We start from the raw sequence: 24,451 nt of genomic DNA on the forward strand, positions 1-24,451 counted from the left end.
CTCTCTAGTCTCCTCCTTAGGGCCGGCCTCTAGCTCTTTATCATGCTAGGGCCGGCCACATTTTGCTTGTGGTTCTTTTAAGTGGCCGGATACAAGAAGGAGGAGAAGGAGAAGAAGAAGAAGAAGGAGGAGGCATCTAATTCTAATCTCTTGCTTGTGCTCTCTCATGATGGCCGGATCTCTCCCCTACCCTTTCCCTTGCTCTCTTTGGTTCCTAAATTGGTGATGGTGGCCGGATTTTAGAGGAGGAAGAAGTAACCTCTTTGGGTGGTGTTCATCTTGGAGGATCGTCGCCCACACGACGTCCAAGGCGAGGCGAGGAATACTGCAGAAGATCTCGAGGTCATTAGCATACAAAGAGAATGTATAATTAGCAGTTATTTTCCGCATCATGCTAGTTATTTCTCTTTGTAAGAATTCCAAACACAAGAAGCATTAGATCTAGTATTTCGAATTTATTTTTCGAGTTTGTGTTTTCTTTGTTTTTCGAATTTGTGATTCGATTGTTCCTTTTGGTTAAACCTAGAGTTATTTAAGGAAATTAAATATTAGCTTTCCTTAAAAGGTTTTGTCTAGGCGATGGTGGTTGCTCCCATATCCAAGAAGGTCATGTGCCTCGCCATGCAGTCCTGGAAGCCAATTTTGGAAATTAATATTTAATGGAATTAATAACGTAGGTGGATTTAAATCAATAATGTTAAGTTCCGCTTGCGATTCAAATCTAAACTATTAAGAACAGATAAGTTAAATTTGAAATCAATGATGTTAAGTTCTGTCTGTGATTCCTAATTTAACTTCTAAAGAACACAATAGGTTATTTAAGGAAAGGTTCGACACTTGTACAAAATTTTTGTACACCTGAATCTCACAATAGAACTAACATTCTTGATGATGCAATTAGTCTCGTATTTGGCAAGGAAGCTCGAGGTAGAGTGCACGGAATGGGCTTTGGAATAACACCATCGAAAGTTGGAGCATCTGTGCAACAAAATGGAACTATTAAACGACTTGAAAGTATGGTGAATAACCTTCAACAAGAAATGCAAGAAATGAGGTTCTTGTTTTTTCAAAATATGAGGCAACAAAATGAGCAAGAACAGATTAGTAATTAAAAACCAAATATATAATATGAAAAAGTTTGTCATCAATTGTCTTAATTACTTTGAGTTATTTTGTATTCTTGTTAGTAAAATTATCTTATGGTGATATTAATTGACACAATTTGTTTATAAAATTAGGTTGCTAGCGTGGCATTGGTAGCGGTATAGGTAATGATGTTGGTGGCGGTAGTCATGGAAAAAAAATAGTAATGTAAACCAACCTCTAATTGTAGCTCAGGTAATTATTTTACAATTTTTGTTTTCTAAATTACATATTTGTTATAAAATAGATATGGTAGAATTAACACTACAAAAAAATTGGGATTCTACAACACTTAAACGATAACGGTTTTTATAAAAAGCGTTGTCTATTTTTTTTTAACAACGCTTTTCATTAAAAGCGTTGTCTATTTCATTATTTTCTTATTAATAAACAACGCTTTTCTAAAAAGCGTTGTCTATTAGTGATTTCTACGGGTCAAAGACAACGCTTCGTAAAAAGCATTGTCTATCAGACTTTGTTTTAGTGTCTACGACAATATTTTTAAAAAAGTGTTGTCCATTGTTAAATTCTCATCTAAATCTTGATTAATACAAACCGTTGGATCTAAGTAAGGAATAGAAAACCCGAACCCTTCTCCCAACTCCTATCTTCGGATCGTTTTTTATCCCGAACCCTTCTCCCAACTCCTCATCTCACGCGGCCTTCTCCATCCAACTCCTCTCCGGCGAACCACTCCTCTGAACTCTCCGTCAAGACCACACCTTCGTCAAGCGGCAGATCCCGGTGCTGAGGTGATCGACCACGACAGATCGACCCATCTCTTCGCCTCCTTCGCCCTCGACGTTGAGGCGGTGACTGGTATAAGGAGGACAAGATGAGCGTGAGTCCAGTGCCGGCCTCGGACACCCATGGCAACCTGGACGAGCAGATCGCGCAGCTCATGCAGTGCAAGCCGCTCGCCGTACAGGAGGTTACATCTCGCCCTTTCCCTCGCTTATTTTTGTCCGATCTCTCCTTCGATTTATTCCTTCTCTGGTCAGGATGTTTGTTTTGGGGGTTTTCTGCTCAATTCATGCGTATTCTTTATAGATCTGAGGTTGAGTGGGTTTTCTGCTCGAGCTCCTCCTCTCATGCTAACGCAGAAGAATGGCGATGTTTGTGATGGCTTCTGGGGTCCTTCGGCCGAGCCTTGGTCTGAATCTGAAGCCGGGAGGTGCTGGCTTGTGGCCCACCCTTTTGAGCCACTCGCTTTTGCGCGTAGTGGAGCAGCCTTTCTCCGATGCTGCACCGTGCATCACAGCACATGGGGGATACGACGCCTGAGAGCACAGAGTTGATGATTTTAGTGGCTGCCATTTTTTTCTTGCCTTAATAGAGGCCAAAAAGATTTGGCGTGGACGACCTAGACCTTGATCTCTCCCCTCTCTCTCTTTCTCTGTCACTCTCTCATTTTGTTCGAGGGTGCGACCTTGGCGGCGGCTGTGGGGTTGCAGGCGATGGCTAAGAGAGTGGACAAGCAGGTAAATCTCTTCTACTGCGCCGAGTGCGAGGAGCTCGCCAGGAAAGTGGCCGATCACTCCGACACCATCTAGCTCCGGACTATCTCTTGGAGGTAAATCTCCACCTCCTCTTTCATGGATTCTTTGCACGGAAGATAGGCTACTTGGCGAACTGGATCTTGTGGCTTCTGAGTTCAATGATTCGATCTTTATCCTCGTAGTTTGGATTTTTTTTCTCTTTTAAGTGTAAATAGCGGAGCTAGGGTTTTGAATAGGCCTAATCCATTCTTTTTATCCTAAAGTTAGGTTTCGTTCTTCCTCCTTAGCGTTAAGAGTTTTGTTGTTGTTGTTGATAACTCCAAGCAAAATGGATTAGAAGGATCTGCTCTTCTGTTGCTTTATCATCGATAAACGTTTTTCATTTTCATATCCTCTTCCGGAAGTTTGTCTAGGTTTAATGATGCATTGTAACAAAGCATGAGTGTGTCAATCTGTTATACCTCTCTTCTTCAGAAGAAGAATTTAACTTCTCATCCATTGTTGCAACTCGAACTAATAGGACGTTTCCATTAACCATATAAGAAACCTAAACCATGTGTGGAATTGATTAAGCAAAATCTATGGAAGTATTTGACCTATCTAGACATTCTCTGTTGGTTTCAATTTCCACGAAGGTTTGACATCCTCAAGGATCAAAGTCTATGCTATAGAAAATTGTCCCTTGTCGGCAGAGCAAAAGTCCAATAGCATACTCATTGTATTGAGCCTGCCAGTGAGAAAATGGACCCAATTGCAGTTCCATTTACAAGTACATCGATTGTTGCATCCCGACCAGCAAAGAGAATTGACCAATTATGTTTAATGTAAATTACCTGGCTGAAATGTTCATGGCCTAATTCTTGGCTATAGACTTATTTTTTTTCCCCTTACAGATTCATGTGTAAAAATGTTCCATGGATGCGAAATCTTTGCTTTTTATCCCCAATTAAATAGATCAAAAAATGCAGATCTCGACTTCTTGTTAATCTAGGATTTTCTTACGGATGAATCGAGAACTTGTAGGCACATCAAGATGTTACTGATGTGTGATCGTTCTATATACCATGTCGTGTTTGTTCTTAACCCTCGATTGTTGGATTGGAGCATATGCTTGTTCTTTGCGTGTGTCTTATTTTCTGCTGATGTTGTATTATGGGATATTGTCAGATGTCCATCCCAACGCACTCCTAGAGCTACATACCCAACTGCTGTTGAGGTATTCAAGCACCTGCTTGATGCATTTATCCGGAAATCCATTCTGATTTTCCCTGAATTCAATTGTGACAGGATGACAGTTCCAAAGAGACTGACAGAATTCCAACACCTAAAGTGATAATTGATCAAGACTCAAACCCAGATGCAACCATCGTCGAGGTAGCCTTTGGCGATCGCCTTGGAGCACTACTTGACACTATATACTCGAAATCTCTGACTCCCTTCATGTTTTTCTTTCAATGTTTCTTTTTTGTTTCTAGAGTAGCAAACATTTTTTTAGCTTTGATTTTTTGTTTATAATTATATACTTTGTATATGTAAAATGGTAGATATTGGTGTTAGATCTATTTTAATCTTTAGTCGATCTTTCTTCGTAACGAATTGGTTCGGTTGTAGGTCTTTGATCCGGTTCCCTGGATTGTTCCACATATCCTATGATTCAAGCTTTAAACAATGGAGTTTGTAGAGAAATTTGAGCTCTTCCCAGACTTGAAACTGCTAATGTAGAACTGGCCAATCCATATTTCATTCCTGGACTGTAATGATTTTCTTTGTTGGACTATGGGGTGGGTTAGTGTCGATTGTTAATGAATAATCTGATGATTTATTTATCCGATGTGACTTAATTATTTCTCCTTGATACAATTATAAATTCTTTAATTTGGTAGAGATTTTGGGAAATAGTTTATCTGATCAGCATGTCATTCGGAATTCAGTTTTTGATTGAGCTGATTTTTCTTGTAAGTTATATAGAAAAAATATTCGTAGAGGTTTCTATTGTATCTTTTCATAAACCTCTGGAAATTTATGAAATATTACTCAAGTTATAGGAGGACTCCTCTAGTTACATGCATTAACTGTTTGTTCTATTAACAAGGAATAGAGGTAAATGCTTCTATTCCCTTCTTGTGTCTTGCTAATTGCTAAAAGTTCACAATGAGTTCACATTGTTAAGACATTAGCTTTTGCAGTCCAATGTTTGTTTAGTGTTCTTTTTTTCCCTATGAAAATAATATTTGGAATTTCTTGCAGTTTATCATTGTGAGTTAATAACTATATTTATAAGTTTTTAAATAAAATTTCAGGTTAGGGTGCTTTGTGAAAAAGCTAAGGAGGTTTTAATGGTAGAAAGCATTGTTCAGGTAGACATTACTTCTTTTAAGTAAGTTATTCAATCTAGTTAAGGCCCTTGTTAAAGTATAACGCTGTTGAATTTCCTTGAAGTTGTTCAATCGCATGCTGGCCATGATCATTCTCTAATAAAATTAGAAAGGAATGTAAACAACACAAACCTCAACTGATGTCTCATAAGAAGTTCTTATAGAACTTCATTGGTTGTAAGCGTAGAAGCTTACTATAGATATGTATTATTGAACTTCAGGATATTTGCTTGTATTACAAGATATATACTTCATGTAAATATGAAATAAAAAATACATATGCAACATAAGACAAAAACTGAGAAATGGATGTTATACTGAGTACTACAAACCATAGTTTATCATATTATAGTTGATTCTCTAGTAAAGTTTCACATTTTGAACTCGTTTATTTTGATTGTTTTGTTTCTTTTGAGAGCCATCAGTAATGCTCATGTATGGAACCACAGTTTATCATATTATAATTGTTTCTTTCTGCAAGATTTATTTTTGCAGTTTGAAGAAATATTGTATTTCTGCAATAACAGTGCTTTCTGTAGTTTGAAGAAACGTTGCATTTCTTCAAGCTTTCTTTCTTTCTTTCTGCAAGAATTTCATTTCTGAGTAATGAGTTTTGGTTCATTTATAGAAAATAGCTAGTAGAAGTAATTTTTTGGTTCAAACTGTTGACTATAATTTTTTGTTTATATTTCAGGCCAACTGTTCAATCTGTTTAAAGCTCACAAAGATCCTAGACAAAATCCAATTGCTCACAAGATTATTTTGTGCTCTTTTATTTTATTTGTGAATATCACTATCTACTTTGAAACAGAATTAATGTTAATTTTGATATTTACTAGCTTCTCATGTAATTAAATACTAATATTACTTCAATGTCAGAATTCTATTATTTTGGTATGAGTTTGAAATCATTAACTGAGTTGATTATATGTAAAATTTGAATCTAGACATGGTAAAAGAAAAATAATAGTTTCATAAATATAAAAATAATGATTTTTAAATAAATTTTTTATATTTTTTTCTTTAAAACGACAACGCTTTTAAAGCGTTGCAAAAACGTTGTCTTTTCTACCAAAAACAACACTTTAAATGCGTTGCAAAAATGTTGTCTTTGCATAAACTGACAACGCTTTTAAAGCGTTGCAAAAGTGTTGTCTTCGCTACAAATGACAACGCTTTAAAAGCATTGTCGTTGAGCAGACTTTTAACAACAGTGCTTTTAACAACGCTTTTTCAGGCACAAAGACAACGCTTTAAAAGCATTGTCTATTAGCTTTTTTCTTGTAGTGTAATAATTTCATATTGTTATACAGTCAAAAATGAAGGATGTGAGTCATGGAGATATTCGGGATAATGCTAAATGTAAGCTACTTCATTGGTGTGTTGATGGTGTTGTGGCAGAAGGTTGAATTGCATCTACAGATCCAAAAGCAAAAGTGCATCACGTTCTTCTTGGTGGATCATGTTGGAAAGTTTGGGTTGATAAAGTTTTTGTAGAGAAGGTGGACCTAATTAGACCAAATGATGAAATGCTTTTTCTCGATGATGCAATAGGAAGTACAGTTGCTTGGTTATCAAAGTTTATAGTTGTGTATGACTGATATAGTTTTATTTATTTTAAAGTCATATACTCTTTTGTATGAAAGAAATTATGTTATAACTTAGTGAATTTTGTGTTACTAGTTTTGATTCTTTTACTTAAGTGATGTTTATGGTTGAATGTGATATTATAATTGTTTGAGTTTTAATTTTATAATTGTGTGTATGTGGTATATGTATGTGATATTATAATTTGCGTGTGGTATTATAATTGTATGTAGTATTGTAATTTGAGTGATATTTGTATGTGGTATTTGAATGATTATAACTGCAGCGCGCGATGCGCATTGCGAATGCTCTTAATCACAGCATGCGGCACATGTTGTTAATACTCTTAATCGCAGCGTGCCATGCATGCTGCTAATGCTCTTAACTACAGCGTGCAGTGCATGTTGCGAATGCTATCGATTGCTCATACATACAGCGCGCAGTGCGTGCTGCGAATGCTTGTAACCGTAGCATGCGGTGCGCACTGCAAATGTTGTTGATTACTCTTAATCACAGCGCGTCGTGCACGCTGTGAATATTTGTAACCGCAGCATGCGGTGCGTGCTGCGAAAGCTCATAATGGCAGCGTATGATGCAAGCTGTGAAAGCACTTAATCGCAGTGTGCGGTGCAGGCTGTCGATGTTTTATGACTTTTAACAGCTTGCAGTTATGTAGTGTGCAATGTGCGCTGCGGATAGCATATTTGCATGCTGCAGAAAGTCATATTTGGGGTAGTGTGTAAGGGGCGGATATCGATATTCGTGTTTCCTGAGACTATGCTTCTTGATCTCCAATAGGTTGTTGATGGGCATGACCCCTTCTTTCTATTTCGGTCTCAATTGGTGCCACAAAAGAATATACATTCTCTTCATCAGGTTTGAGCCCTAAAGTGTCAATTGGTTGCTTCCGTGATCGACCCCAACCATGACTGTGAATAAGGTCGACTCACTAAGTGTCTTCATGCTAGAACCAAGTAAGTGAATACCTGATAGTTAGGTATCAAAAAAAATACACAATTCAACTAAATTTGATAGAGTCTAACCCATCCTACCATAATTTCTATGATATTCAACTTATCTAACAATAAACTAAACAAGGTAGTAAACTCAAAAAAGTATGACAACCACTAGAGGTATACCTTATTCTCCTATATATCTCAGAGATGTCCTTCAGCTTTCCTTGCATCCCAAACACAAAAATCATAAATCAAAATGAGATGGAAATCCCTATAAAATAATCAACAACGAAGCTGACTTTGATACCAATAAATTATTACATCCTGAGAGTATACTTGCCCATCAAACTGGAAGGTAACCGCTAGTGATAATATAGGAAATATGATATTGGACTCAGATCAAGCAAAATAGACATCGATGCAACATAAAAACTCGATAACTTTTTAAATACCAATGCATGTATATATGTATGTACATGTAATCATACTAAACTAAATAGTTAAACTATTATAACAAAACTCAAAGATTCTACTAGGAAATACAACCATAAAAAGAGGCAGTGGAAAAATAAATCAAACAACTCAAAAAGAGAATCCAAACAAGTGGGACTAAATTCCAAGACCTCTGAGTGGCACACACATCCTCTATCTACTAACCTAGAAGGTCAAAGAAAATAAGGGTAGTTAGTACAAAATACTCGATGGATATTAGAAAGATAGTGCATGATACTACATATAAAGAGATTAAAGGAAGTAGTCTCAGGTAATAATACTTAGAACAAAAGTAAGAGCACTAACATAAAATCATGTACTAAGCAAACCATAAACAATGACATAACCTCTCACTAACCTGCTCCACTAGGTGTAACCAATAAATAGGGAGTACATACAGTACACCCCAAAATCACATGCATAAAAGAAGCATATAACAAATGTATAGCAAATATATATCAAGTCCTGACTATGCGCAAACTCATGCTACCACTACTTGGTCTAGTGGGGAGTTATTATTTACGGGCAAACTCATGCTACCACTATCTGGTCTAGTGGGTAGATAGGATGAGTTAGTTATCTAGCTCCCCAGCTACTAACTACAGGCAACAATACATGCAACCACCATCTAGTGCAGTGGATAGTCAGAGCACATAAATGTCACTATCTATGGGCGATAATACACTCTACCACTACCTAGTCTAGTGGGCAGACAGAACGTGTAGCTATTTAGCTACGGACTATGGGCGACAACAACCACCACGGAAGGTCCCGTGCAAAGTTGAATGTATAATGATCACTGACGACTCTCTTAACCATGAATAGGAGATAATGGTCGACAGAATATACCAATGATCATTAACGACTCTCTCAATAATGAACGAGAGACAATGGTTACTAATGACTCTCTCAACCACGAATGAGAGACAATGGTTATCAGGATATAACAATATAATGATACGCAGAAAATAAATAATCATATCTAATATAAAACTCGAAAACCGCACCTTAATCTAACCTCACTAGGGTATAGGCATGTACCTGAATAACAAATAAAGGTCTAGTAGAATGCTCGATATCATATACTACAGTATGATATTACTAAGGTACAGGCATAAGCCTAAAGAACAAACAAGGGATTAGTAAGATACTCGATATCCTACACTATGATATTGTCATATAAAGATACAAGTATAAATAGCATGGATAATAATGAGACTACATGGATATTAAATAGATCAAATTTAAGTACAAGCAACTAAGTATCAACTCAAGAAGCAAAAAAGTGGAGTCAAGGTAAGCAGTAACTACTGTTTAATCAATATATGATAATAAATAATCATGCGCTAAGATCAAATAAATTATAGAGGTCAAAGTAGGAACTACCCACCTCAAATGTAGAGTATACAATTTGTCTTCACGTCTGAAGGTCACATCGAGCTTGAATCCTCTTCTCTCTGATGTGATTTCTGGTGGCCAGCTATGTCACTGGTTAGGACTACAGTGGTAGCAGAAGGCGACAGTTTTCTTCTTTGGCAATGGAAAAAGAGGAGCGGCACAACATGCATGTGTTGTGCTCAAGGAGGAGGTTGGTAGTGGTGGCGTAGCCGGAGTTATAGTTAAGGACGATGAGGGGTGACCGCAACTGCGTCTAACTGGTCCAGATTTGTTGATTGATCTCCTCTTTGGTGAGGAAAATCGATAAGGAAATCATCTATCCTAGTAGGTCAGAGCATCCAGATTGAGCTCACACAATGATGGAGGTGATGTCAGAGCTCGGGGATATCTAAGTTGATGGTGGAGAGACCACGATAGGGTCGGGGGTAGCAGCTATTCGCGACGGTGCTTCCTTCCGCTTGGCGCTGAGGGTTTTCCACCTGCCTAGAGTCCACTAGGACTTTTTCCTAAGAACACTTAGGACTTTCTTGCAAGCTCAGTCACACTTGTTAGATAACAAGTAACCTTAACTTTGAACCCTTTGCTATTATTAAAACACAGGTTTGATCATCTAGTGTTTCCTGCACCAACAATCTCCACCTTTTTTATTATGATAACACAGTTCAAAGTTAAGTAAAATATATAACAATAATTGTAAAAGTAATGCAAAGAAATGCAAAAGAAATACAACATTTAGAACAAGTTAAGAGATTCATTCATAAAGAATTTGTTTAACGATTCATTCATAAAGAATTTGTTAGCTCCCCCTTAATCAGTTAACTTTCTCTTTTTCTTAACTTCAGACATTCTAGCTTCTCTCCCCCTTTGACATATATCAAAAAACTATTTCAAGAGAGTTCACAATAATTTCAAACAGACTATGTTTTGAAAGCTTTGAAAGACACTTAGATTTTTAGAAAAAATAGAGAAAATTTGATAAACCTTTAGTTAAGTACTTAAAAAATTTGATAAATTTTTAATAAAACACTTAGCTTTTGAAAAAAATGGTTTTAAAAAGGCTTTAAACAGATTTTGAAAAAGAATTTTTATAAAGGCTTAGCTTTTAGAAAGATTTGATAAAGACTTAGTTAAGTACTTAAAAACTTTGATAAGAACTTAGTTAAAAATACTTTCACAAAAAAATTGAGCTTTCTTTTTCAAGTAAAATATTTAAGGGGAAAAACTAAACTTTTTTTTTCTCAAAAAAAATTTAACTTTGAAATTAAAAAAAATATTTTAACTTTGAATTAAAAAAAATATTTTAACTTTGAAGTTTTTTAGAAAAACTTTAATTTTCTTTCCCTCCCCTTTGATGAATGCCCAAAAGTTTTACTGTCCTAGAGTCTAGGCATGAGAGTTTAAAGTAAAGAAAAACTTCAAAATAAATATTTATTTTCCTTAACCAAATGTCTAACCTTTAGCTACTAGTTATTTACCATGAGGTAGTAGCTTTCTCCTGATTAGTCAAGTTATGTAAGTATTCCAGTTAGTTTGACTAATGGATAATTTAACTTGATTAATTTGACTTTGGTATTTATTGTCCAGACTTATGTTGATGCATAGATATAAGTATTCTGAACTCCAGGCAATACCCAATGCATCTCACATCATTCTAAGTGTTTTTCATACACAAGTAAGGTAATCATATTGCACTTATGAGATGCTCTGGCTTAAACCTATGAGTACATTCTTTCTAGGGGAATATCCTAGGCTATTTCTAATCTTTGAAAATACTAGTAAAATTGGGAGTTTTCAAAATAATTTTCATAGAATTCTAAAACAAAATATGATTTTGAAAATAATAATAATAACTTTTTGAAATAGTAAAAATTTTAATCTACTCTACTGTGCACATCCCTAATTTTCTTCTAAGTGTACTGAACTCAAATTCAGGTAAGGGTTTTGTGAAGATGTCACCTAGGTTTGACTTGGACTTAACATAGTCAAGTGCAATGCCACCCTTAGCTACGTGATCTCTTATAAAATGATGTTTTACTTCTATGTATTTAGTCCTTGAGTGGTGTATTGGATTTTTAGTTAAATTTATTGAACTTATGTTATCAATTAAAATTTTTATATTTTTGTATTTAAGTTGATAATCTTTTAAGGTATGCATCATCCATAGCAATTGAGATGCACATTCTCCCATGGCTATGTATTCTGCTTCGGTAGTGGATAGAGCAACACAATGTTGCTTTCTACTGGACCAGCTTACTAGGCACTAACCTAGAAATTGGTAGCTTTTCCTTGTACTTTTCTATCTAATTTGCACCCAGCATAGTCTAAGTTAAAAAAAAATCCAACTAAGTCAAATGTACTAGTCCTAGGGTACCAAAGTCCTACACTTAGGGTTTCCTTAATGTATCTAAGTATTCTTTTTACATTTGTTAAGTGTGATTCTTTTGCACAAGATTGGTACCTAGTGCATATATCTACTATAAATAAAATATCAGGTCAACTTACAGTTAGGCATGGTAGACTTCCTATTGCACTCCTATAATATTTTAAGTCTACTGATTTTTCTTCTAAGTCAGAATCAATTTTAACATTAGTTTCCATTGGTCTATTTATATATTTAGAATTTCATATTCCAAATTTTTTTATTAATTCCTTAGCATATTTGGTTTGAAAGATATGAATTTCTTCTTTTGTTTGTTTTATTTGTAAACCTAAGAAGAAATTAAGTTCTCCTACTAGACTTATTTCAAATTTATGTTCCATTAATTTGATAATTTTTTTAAAAATTTTTATATTTGGTTAGCCAAATATCATGTCATCTACAAAAATTTGAGCGATAAAAATATATTTTTCTAAAGTTTTAACAAATAGAGGTTGATCTATTTGGCCTTGGTTAAATCCCTTAGATGTTAGGTATGTTGATAGTCATTCATACCATGCCCTAGGTGCTTGTTTTAGTCCATATAAAGCTTTTTTTAACCTAAGGATATGGTCTAGGTGGTCTAGGTCTTCAAATTCTGGGGGTTGATTTACATAAACCTTTTCTTTGATGAACCCATTTAGAAATATGGATTTTACATCCATTTGGTATAATTTGAATCCTTTATGTGCTGCATAGTCTAATAGCATCCTTATGGATTCAAGTATGACTACGGGTGCATAGGTTTCATCATAATCAAATCCTTCTACTTAGTTGAACCCCTTTGCTACTAGTATAGCCTTATTTCTTACTATATCACCTTTATCATCTAGTTTATTTCTAAATACCCACGTAGTGTCAATTATAGATTTGTTTGTGAGTTTAGGTGCAAGTTCCCAGACCTGATTTCTTTCAAATTGGGTTAACTCCTCTTGCATTATGATTATCTAATCTAGGTCAGGTAGGGTTTCTATAGTTTTGGGTTAAATTTTAGAAATAAGGGCTATTTGGCTTAGGTTTCTATAAGATGATCTAGTTCATGCTCCTAGGGTTGGGTCACCCAAAATTTGGTCAAATGGGTGGTTGGATCTTATCCTAGATGGTCTTGTGTTGGGTTCAACACTAGGTTCTTTCGATTCACTAGGTTTAGATTTAAATTGATTATCTTTTTTGCCATCTATTTTTCTTATATTTTGGTGATTACTTTCTTTGATTAAATTAGATAAGTTATTTTCTTCATCAAAAATTACATTGGTCGTTTCTTCAACTTTTAGGGTATTTTTGTTATAAACTTTATAAATCCTATGGGTTGTTGAATATCGTAAGAATATACCAGTTGAAGATTTTGATGAAAATTTACCTAAATAATCCTTAGTGTTTAATATGTGTACTTTATATCCAAACACTTTTAGATAATTTAGATTGGGTATTTTGTTGTAGTATATTTCATAAGGGGTTTTATTTTAAAATTTATTAATTAATATTCTATTTTGAATTTAGCATGCTATGTTTATTTCCTCAGCATAAAATTGGTTGCTTAGGTTATATTCATTTAACATAGTTCTAGCAACTTCTTATAATGTTCTATTTTTTTGTTCTACTAGTCCATTTTGTTGAGGAGTTCTAGGGCATGAGAACTCATGATTATATCCATCAATTTTACAAAATTTAGTAAATTTATAGTTTTCGAATTCCCCTCTAAGATCACTTCTAATTCTTTTAATTTTGGTATCTTTTTTATTTTCTATTAATTTACAAAAATTATTAAAGATTTTAAAAGTTTCATCTTTGGTTTTTAGAAATTTTACCCAAGTAAATCTTGAGTAATCATCAATTATAACTAAGCAGTATTGATTTTTTTCTTGGTGACTTGGCTCCGTGTGAATTAAATAGGTTTAAATGTATGAGCTCAAGTATTGAGTTGGTTTAACTTAGTTTTGTGGGTTGACTTAGTTTGTTTACCTTGTTGGCAAGCATTACAAATTATATTTTCTAGATTTTTTTAATTTTGGTAAACCTCTAACTATGTCATTTTGACTCATTTTTAAAATGAGTCTCATGTGAGTCAGAAGACACTTTAGTGAGGATGTTGGTAGGTTAATTGTGTAAATATTATTTTTCCTAATTTCCTTAAGTTTGATTTTAGGATTTTTGATATTTTTAATTAAATAATTAGAGTTAGAAAAGGTTACTAGGTATCCGGAGTCACACAGTTGACTTATGCTACATAAGTTGAAATTAAATTTATCAACTAATAAAACTTTTCGAATAATGAAATAAGAACTTAGTTCGATATTACCTGTTTCGATTACCTTAAGCTTTCCTTCATTGTCGAATGCAACTGACCCTAGATTTTTGAGGTTTAGCTTGGTGAACTTCAATCGATCTCCAATCATATGTCTGGAGCATCCACTATCCAACATCCATTTGTCCAAATTGTTATGTTCCTACACATAGAGTATTTGATTTGGATCCAATTTTAAATGGATTATAAGATAGATTGATTGTGTTCAACTCCTTAATTTCCATCTCACCCAATCTAGGTTGTCAATCATGTTATACCAATGGGTGATTGTGAGATGGTTGATTTAATTGGATTAGATTTAAGACAATTTAAGTTAAGTTTAGTTTAGTTAGGTTAAGTTTAGTTTAGTTTAGTTTAGTTAAGTTTTGTTAGGTTAAGTTAATTTTAGTTAAGTTAGGCTATGTTGAGTTTCGTTATGTTTAGTTAGGTTAAGTTAAGTTAGGTCGAGTTGGGTTTCGTTAAGTTAAGTTAAGTTAGGTTAAGTTAAGTTAAGTTAAGTTAAGTTTAGTTAAGTTAAGTTTAGTTTAGTTTAGTTTAGTTTAGTTAGGTTAAGTTAATTTTAGTTAAGTTAAGTTTAGTTAGGTTAAGTTAATTTTAGTTAAGTTTAATTTAGTTTAGTTTAGTTTAGTTTAGTTAAGTTTAGTTTAGTTTATTTTATTTTAGTTTAGTTTAGTTTAGTTTAGTTAAGTTAAGTTTAGTTAAGTTAAGTTTAGTTTACTTAAGTTAAGTTAAGTTTGATTTTTAGTTTTAATTTTTTAAGTTTAATTTTTAGTTCATTAAAGTTAATTGATTGATTGAACTAATTTAAATCTTAATCCATCTCACCCTTCTTCTAGATTGTCAATCAGGGGACCTTATAAGTTTTTGTGAGATGGTTAATTTTATCTTCAATTTAGATTAACGTCTAAGGATTGATTCATATTTGAGTTAGACTAAGGTTTAAAAGTTAGTTAATTAAATATTCATTTCAATAATTGACTTTTAGCTTGTGGCGAGACACTAGACCTTCTTGGATATTGGATTATCAACCACTTCTAAACAAATCATTTTAAAGAAATTAAACATTTAATTTCCTTTATGAAAATACTAGGTATAATTAGTCAAGTGTGAATCAAGCTTAAGTCCTTATCTACCCTAATCTAAGCATGAAAAACAGAAAGTAGTAAAGCATACATCAAACAAATTTATCTAATGAATGTAGTCTTTCTATTGACTGCCCCTAGATCATAGTCTCGATAGAGTCTATCAAAGTAATGGATTGATCCTTGGGGATCCAATATTGACCAAGTTTAACTTGATTAATCAAGCTAGACTTGGAGACCCATACTTGGACTATTCTTCTATTAGCTCGATTAACAAGTGATAAATAAGATCTAAATGTTTGCTTATCCTTATATTCAAGTCCGGACCAATTGTATATGACTCTTTGTTTTCCAAGAATTAGGTCAAGATTGTTAGAACCTAAAGTGAACCATTCCAATGTATCCTTCAATTTCTTGACTTGACTTTCAAGCTAGAATTTTCTTCCTCAAGTTTTTGGACTTGAGTTGAAGTTCCAATCTAAACCAATTCTGTCAAAGAGCTTGGGATAGTCATTTCCTTGAGGGCTTTGACCTCCTCTAGGAGTGACTTGACTAGGAGGTTGGACTTAGCTAACTTTCTTGACAAGTAAGAAATCAAGTTATGCCATCTAATTAAAGATATGCTTACATTGGTTTGGGAACCTTCTGAACCAAATATGGATCTGTGAATTCACTCAAACTCAGCTTCCGATTCTGTCTCGGACTCAGATTCGACAACTCGCTCTCAAGCTGGAAGTGCAAGGAAACTTGTTTGTTTTAGATCTTCATCGGAGTCTTCCAATGATGATTCATCCCATGCTGCTTGTAGGACCTTCTTTCTTCATTGCTTCTTCGCTTCCTTCTAATTTGGACAATTCGCCCCTTGATGTGTCCCTTTTTGTTGCACCCATAGCAGGTGACTTCAAATTTTGTTTTGAAGCTTGGGCTTGGTTGCATCGTCTTTGACAGGATCACCTTTTTGATCTCCCATTTTGTGAATCCCCTCTTTTTCTTGTATAGTTTTCATACAAGGTTCACTAGTTTGATAGTGATCTCATCGTCATCTTCTGAGTCTAACTCGTTTTCAGACTCGGGTTTGATTCGGTGCTTGACTTTTGGTTCCTTTGTTCTATTTGTACCTGCAATAAGAGCAATACTTTTCCCGACCGAGGGTGTGTTAGTCTGTTTATGTAATTCGAATTCTGAAAATAATTCATCTAATCTAATTGAGGAAAGGTCCTTAGAGACATTGTAAATATCAACCATTGATGCCCACAAGGTTTTCCTAGGAAATGCATTTAGTGCATACCTGATGACGTCGTGATTCTCCACCTTCTGACCAATTGCGTGGAGGTCATTGAGAAGGTCTTAGATGTGTACGTGTAGTTGACTCGTAGATTCGACATCCTACATTTTTATGTTATACAATTTATTTAAAATTAAATCTCTTTTACTTACCTTAGTATCTTAGCATCGGAGGTCTAGCAGAAAGTCTTGGAGCCTCGGACGCTGAGCAAAAGTCCAGTCGATCTGAAGGACTGGTTTGACAAAAGTATACTCTCCTGAGTGGAGTAGGTGTGGACGCGTTCCCCAATGAGGGAACAGTAGGCGTCGGCTAGACCTAGGGTTTCCGGTCGAAAATCTGAAGTCAAAATCGGACAGTCCTGAGACCGTCAAATACTTGTGTTTGATTTATTTTTCATAACTATATTGTCCTAACTTTATTTTGCAGGATATGGTTAGTTTGTTAGACTAACATATTTTGTAGGAAGTAATTTGGACATCTACGCCTCGGGTAACCAATAGAGATGACATCGTAGCAAGGCGCGAGGGTACCCTCATGGAGCTTGAGTGTGCCCTGGACCTGGCGCGAGGGCGCCCTCCAGGAGGTTGGAGGCGCCCTCAGGCAGATAAGCGGTGACCTGTTCAGAGCTCATCTTTGCTGCGGATTTGGCACGGATGAGGGTGCCCTCCGGGGTGTTGGAGGCACCCTCCACGAGCTTTATAAGCATGTTCCGAGCAGCAGCTTCACAACAATTGACAATAGCGATCTTTCTTCCATGTGCTGCTCAAAGAACATTCCAACAAAGCTGCAACTCAACTCTGACGACCAGACGCTTCAATTCTACTATTTCTTTTTGTCGTCGGTATATTTTATTGCATTTAATTGTACTTCAAGTTGTAAAAGATTTCCAAATTGATAGTGATTGTCCACCGAAAGCGATCAACGATAGCGGACCTTGGAGTAGGAGTCGTCCCAGGCTCCGAACCAAGTAAATCTTGGTGTTTGTGTTGTTTGTTTTAATTTCCGTTGCGTTTTACGCTAAGTTTTCCAAAATGAAAGTGAAAGTCACGAGCGTTATTCCGCCCGCCCGGCCCCCCTCCCCCTTTAGCGCTTTCGATCCAACACAATAGGTTGCTAAATCGATTTGTCTAATTTATTCAACATGGTTAATTAATAAGAAGCCTTTTTCGTAAAGCACAGTAGGTTGTTGAATCATTTAGCCTACTCAATTTAGTATGATAATCGATTGGGGCAATCGTTGGAAACATTTTTACGAGATCATAGAAGGTGTTGAAATCGATTGGGGTAATCGATTCAACTGGGATCAATAGATTAGACTAATCGATTGAACTATTGTCGCGAAGAACAAAAAGTTTTTGAATCGATTGGCTCAATCGATTAGAATCTACTAATCAATTGATATGACTTATCAATCAATTAAACGAACTAAAAAGAGTCGTTCTGTAAGTTTTGAATGGTTGATCCGATATGACAATCGATTGAGATAAGGCCAATCTATTGGGAGGTATTTTCCAGCCTAAGACGAATCCTAGAAAAGGAGGTTTTGTGAAGAGAATGAACCGTCGGTTCTTGAAAAGTTTAAAGTAAAATATTGTTGTATTTCTAACTGATCAAAAGACATCTCCAAGCAACAAGATCGAAAGCTAAGCAAGATTTCATTATTGTAAAGTCATTTTCGATTTTCTTTATATTTGCTTTTTCTTTTCTTGTTGTATTCTCGTGCTTGAGATTATACGAGACTTCTCTGCTTAAGGAAAGTTTCCAAAAAGGAGGTGTTCATAAGGGATAATATGTGTGAAGAGTGGATCCTTATGTTAGTTATCTCAAAGAAGTGAATATCAAGTAAAATAGAAAGAGTTCGCATGTGCTTATTTTGCTTTAAGTTTTGGTTGTCAATCAAAGTCAAAGAAGCGAAGCCACCATGACCATCCATACTTGTTAAATGGTACAAGTTAGAGATATTCTCTTTACTTGGTTTTGCCATGAAGATCCTCCTTTTTTTTTATGCATCCATTTATTTGATATTAATCTTTAGTGTGTACGATTGATCTTCATCCAATATTAACACTCGATGATCTGTTCTCATAAGCATTTACTATACTGACATTTAAAAAAACATGCGCTCATTCCAATTTATATACTACTATATAAATCACAATCATCAATTGTCAATATTTGTTTTTGGTCTTTTGTTACCAACTTTTTTGTATATGTCATCGATATGAATGGTTGGACATATATGAGTCTCATTTCCAATAGAACGTAAACTAGCTGGAGGGGCATTTATTGGCTAGATTTGTCCTACTGCTCTACAAATCAATTTATTTAATTAACAAGTGATATAGATCCATTTTAATTAGTACCAAAATTATGCATGATTGAATATAATCAATACCATATATATATATATATATATATATATATATATATATATATATATATATATATATATATACTATGAATTTGTCTGCAATGATTCTTGATACTATTTTTCTCCCCCGTTAATTAACAGTGTACTATTTCTGAGTTTTAAGTACCGTAAATTTACCTCCACGATCCGATCCTCATCTATAAATAGATGGGGGGAGTTGCTCGATACTCTGAACACGCAATCACTTGAGCGAAGTGAGTGATATATTAATTAACCATGGCTGCCCTCGTCATGCTCTCTGTTACTGTCCTCCTCGGCCTCCTCCTGCCTTCCTCCATGGCCAACAACGTTCTCTATACCTACAAGGATTTGCTCACCGTTGAATCCCTCACCAACGAGAACTATAAGTTTGAAATGCAGTCCAACTGCAACCTGGTGCTGTCCGACAATGACACCAACAGGATCCTGTGGTCCTCCAACACCACCGACAAAGGCCATAACTGCTTCGTCCGCTTGCAGGCCAACGGCGACCTCGTCATCTTCAACGGGAAGAACGAGGTTGTTTATTCGAGCAACACCGCCGGCAAGGAGGACAACGACAAGTACATCCTCTTCCTGTATCCCGACGGCCACATCATCATCTACGAACCTAAATGGACCCAACCCAACAACACCGACAATTACACGAACAGGAAGATCGCCATGGTGACTAAGAATTAGTAAACGGGCTTCACCACGAACCATGCATGGATCGCTATTAAATAATTAGCTATATATAGGCATAAATAATTAGCTACATGCATGGTATCGTAGCCTCGTTTTTATGTTGTACGTATCGTATGTACGGTTAAGTCGGTGTGAGTCCATCGCCTTAATTATCTACTGGCATGCTCTGCTTTAATAACGTTGAAATTAAAAAGAAAAAACTATTAATTAATTAAAGAAATCTAATAGCATGCATATATTATATATAAATTGAAAAAAAATAAAATAAAATTAATACCAGGTGACCGGAATCTAATTAACCTTACAATAATATTATTGGCTAATGTTTAAGATTTTCGAGGAGAAGATTTTTTTAACTTTTAGAGACCTTCTCTAACTGAAATATAGAATCATCAGTTAAAATAGTGGATATTTATTCAAATATAATAAATAATAATTATTTATTGTTATATATAGAGATAATAGTTTTTCATTTGTTTTCTTTAAATATTTATTGTCTCTCATATAAATTTAATTAATAAAAATATTTTGACTATATCATAAATTATTTTATATAAATCAACTTTAACTTAACTCTAATTAATCTTACGGATGATCATGATCTAAAATACAATTTAACAAACAATTAAACCTTTCAATCATCTTCGGAAAAAAATCTTATAGATAAATCTACTAGGATAAGAAAAGTTGTGGACGATGGTGTGGTTTATAAATTATAATTAAGTTCATTCGATGTCGCACTTCGTACGAGCAGAAATTCAAAATTTTATGTCGCCGTCCAGCTATTTATAATTAAAAATGAATAATAAATTTAAAATTTTCTTATATTTGTTTTCAACCTTTTAATATCGATCCACTTTGGTGTTCATTATTGTAACAGCTTGTTTTCCCAAAAGAAGCGGATATGCTTCTATATTACTAAAATAAGCACCTTAATTTTTAAATTATAAAAAAGAGCACAAAGAAATAGTGATATTCCTTTTCTACCCTTCCGGTCAACCTCCTAAATCCTCCCCTTCCCTCCCACGTCGTTTTCCAATGCATCCAAGCCATGTTAGTTTAAGTTTAAATTTAAAATTAATAAAATGGTTCGGATGCATGCGAGACTCATTCCCCTCTTTCTTACCTCATGGAAATCCATTGTTATCGTCCCCCACTGAAACCTTGGCTTCGTGTGTCCCGACGTACAGGGTTTTTTCGAAATAATCCACACAATATGTCCCTCTAAGGCAATGACAAGGCTTTCCGACAAAATCAATACAACTAAGGCGACGGACGTTAAGGGTTTCCGATGAAATCCACACAGAGGTATGTTCATTCAAGTATTTAGGCTTTTGTTTGCCGTAAAAACTCTCCTTTCATAATGAAACAAGAAGCTGCGGCAGCAAAAGTAAGTATCATGAACTTGTTCATCTTAGAAACTCATAGGATATATCCAGAAACCATAGGATATATTCAGAAAGCGCCTGATATGGAATCATGACATTGGGCATGATATGGTAAAATATCAGGCCCAACGTGGGCTTGATATATTATCATATCAAACTCACGTTGATATATCCAGAAAGCACTTGATATGAGATCATCACGTTGGCCTGATATGGTAAAATATCAAGCCCAACGTGGGTCTGATATGATCTCATATCAAGCCCAACGTGGGTCTGATATGTTCTCATATCAAGCCCAATGTGGGCCTGATATTTTACCATATCAGACCCTCCAGAACAATGTGCATATCGATTTGGAAAATATTCTACAGTTTTGTTTTTGCTGTTAATAAATTAAATTTGTAAAAATTGTAGGATGTAGTTGATTTTGGCCCGAAACTATATTGAAATAGTGTGTTAGGTCACTTTAATAGTTTTTTTCGACCATCCATAATTAAATAAAGACATTAGGGAGATGTTATTTTATATGATCGACACATAGCAATGATCAAATAGTCCCTTTTTGTGTTTTCTTGGACATATAAAAAATCCATCATATCCATGGTATACTGGTCAATATATTTCAAAATTGAGATATAACATCTCAAACCTTTAGATTCTCAGGTACGACTCCCATTTTTTAATCTTAAGCACCAAATAGTTTTATAAATTTAATGTTTTATTTTTTTTATTTTGGTATGCAAAAAAATATCGTACAATATAACTATTAATTTGTGATTTTCAAGTGTATCTGTTGCATTTACACGAAGAGACATATCTTTATTGCTTGATTTTGCAAACCGAGGTGCTTCGGTTCCTATTAATTCAAATCAAGCCTCGGGTGACCTTTTTCTTGGTCACTTCTCAAATAGCAAACCCATTACTAAATCAAGAATTGAGGAGTTATTGAAATTTTATTCCAATAGAGTTGAAGCACATGCTGATGTTTTATTATTTTGCAAATTCTATATTTTATATATATTTATTTGTGTCTTATTTTCTTCTAGTACATATAAACTTCCTTTAGGTCTTATAGATATAGTAGATGATTTTGAGAATCTTGGTAGATTCAATTAGCTTGAAGCCATCCATCAATTTATGGCTCCACAATTAGCTACGATTGGGGATTTATTTTCATCAACTCAGACATATGACCCCAAGGCCTTCACACTACCTTACCTAAATGGATTTGCTGGTCTTTTGGCTGTGATTATATTTTCTATGTTAAATTTGATAATATTTTATGGAAATTTATGATTATATAACACTTATTATGATAAATTAGACATGATTTTTTAAGCATGCTCCAATCCAAAAATCATACAATATTGAAGGATCACGAATTAACAAGTGAAGGAATATTCCTTCACATATTAGTAAGGTGAGGACCTTGTTAGACCGAGTATCACCTGAAAAGGTAAATATTGAAGACTGTCACCTATATAAAGTAAATATACAGTTTATTACATGTGTTTTTATAATTGTATAAGTTATTATTGAATTAATCCCTACCCAATTTGAAAAAACATTGGTTGAGAACCTTGATTTGGCTGTTGATATTCCACGTCTATTGGAAACACCACAATTAGATGAAGTTGGATGGCAAGGTAATGAGGAATGTTGTAAATGCATCATTCAAGTAAACAAAATCAAGGAGATAACATTGGAGAACATGCATCTGAATGAAAGGGTGAAAGAATTAATCAAAATAATAGAAAATAAAGGCATGCAAGGTTAAGCAAGCGAGCGTGTAGTCGATCCACAAGACCCAATTGCTTTTGGAACAAGGAGTAGGAGAGTACGTGACCGTAGTCGGTATGATTATAGGGATACTCCAAGCGATAGTCCATTGTGGTGAAAAGTTTTATCTAAGAGGAAGCGGAGCAAAATACAAATATACAAGCCTATCGAGAACATCATAGCAGCAGAAGAGACTGAAAAAGTTGTAAAAGAAAGTGAAGCTAAAGATGTTATTGACAAGGGCAAAGGAAAATTTGATGGGGTTGATATGGAAGAAGAAACAGAGATTATCTCAATGTCGGAAGGCAATTCTGAAGAAGAGGCGGAAAAGGATGCACTTAGGATTGCACAACTCAACAAAATGAGAAAATAAGTCATTGCCATAAGTGTGTATCTACATATTAATTAGTTTTAGATGTTAGATTTAAATTATTAATTCAATGTGTTTAATGTCTCTGGTCATAGAATGTGAAGAAGCAATTTAAGACTTCGAAGAAGAAAAAACAAGACAAAGATGTGGCCTACCTGTTAAAACAATTGGAAAACCTAAAGTATGGTAGTGTGAATTCTGAAATACATACTCTATTTAAATCAGTGAAAAGTTTTGAAAATTAATCGATTCATTCCTTAATTTATTAGAGCAATTGATTTACTTTGCAGGCGTACAACTAATTTTGTTTGGGAGGAACCATCCTTTGGTTTAAATATGGCTTCCTTCTTATCTGGTGTGAATGGAGAGGTGTTTACAAAAGGGGAGTTAATAGACACCAATTGTAAAATTTTATTTAGGGGGACATCCTCATCTGGTAGGTCATATAACAAGTCTATATATTGTTCCATCTTCTTCACTATAAGGAATTTAAAGTATTTGCTGATATATAATATCTTACGAGATTTTATTAGTTTGTTAAGTAAATCTGCCTTTACATATTTGTAGTCGGTGAAAAAAATTCGCAATGAAGTTTGGCATGCAACAAGTGATAAACACAGATATTAAAGATGAAGGGGTTAGGTATAATTTTATACCTTTGTCCACTAGTAGTGCACACTTTCACTTGTTGGTGGTGGACACCAAAGCAATAACTATCAATCATTATAATTCTCTTGCAAGTAGTTCTAAATCGAAATATGAGTTTAAATTAGAGGTGAGCAACCAATATTCATGTGTATGTTAGTATTGTATTATAAATTTAAAATTATATTTGATGTTTATTTGATAAATTGTTTGTTCATTCTTATAGGTGTTGGAGATAAAACAATATACTCATGAGCAACTTGCTGCTATTCATCCTTATTTAGAAAGTCATCATCCATTAGACAAATGAGTCTATCTCACAATAGAATGTCCACAGCAAGAAGCCAGGTAAGTAAATGAGAAACGGTATGAATATGATAATTGTATAATAAATATGAAAGACTAAATTGCTGATGTTATTTACAGCGTTGATTGTGGCTTCTTTATGACCCAATACATTCAATGTCTGTTATATGATTTAGAGATGAACTTTAAACAAGCATATATGAAAAAATTTAGAATTGATGTACTAGCATCAATCTTGAAGGACAGATTCTGCATAAAATCAGATAAATTATCCAGTGTTGTAAGAAAAATTGTTGGGTACGGAATGTAAAGCTAAATTTTTCAAAAG

The 24,451-nt window shown here is 34.5% G+C and overlaps 2 protein-coding genes across 2 annotated transcripts; both read left to right on the forward strand.

The window, feature by feature from the left end:
- Positions 1-3,542: 3,542 nt before the first annotated feature.
- Positions 3,543-4,363, forward strand: LOC122024851 (ACT domain-containing protein DS12, chloroplastic-like). The gene is made up of 3 exons (XM_042583574.1): positions 3,543-3,858; positions 3,930-4,055; positions 4,254-4,363. The coding sequence occupies exons 1-3, from the start codon at positions 3,676-3,678 to the stop codon at positions 4,293-4,295; spliced, it is 351 nt and encodes a 116-aa protein (XP_042439508.1). The 5' UTR covers positions 3,543-3,675; the 3' UTR covers positions 4,296-4,363.
- A 14,822-nt stretch (positions 4,364-19,185) lies between these two features.
- LOC122023167 (mannose-specific lectin-like) lies at positions 19,186-19,629 on the forward strand. Its single transcript, XM_042581254.1, has one exon. The coding sequence runs from the start codon at positions 19,186-19,188 to the stop codon at positions 19,627-19,629; it is 444 nt and encodes a 147-aa protein (XP_042437188.1).
- Positions 19,630-24,451: the final 4,822 nt, after the last annotated feature.

Source organism: Zingiber officinale, chromosome 9B, assembly GCF_018446385.1.
Source record: "Zingiber officinale cultivar Zhangliang chromosome 9B, Zo_v1.1, whole genome shotgun sequence".
NCBI classification, from domain to species: Eukaryota; Viridiplantae; Streptophyta; class Magnoliopsida; order Zingiberales; family Zingiberaceae; genus Zingiber; species Zingiber officinale.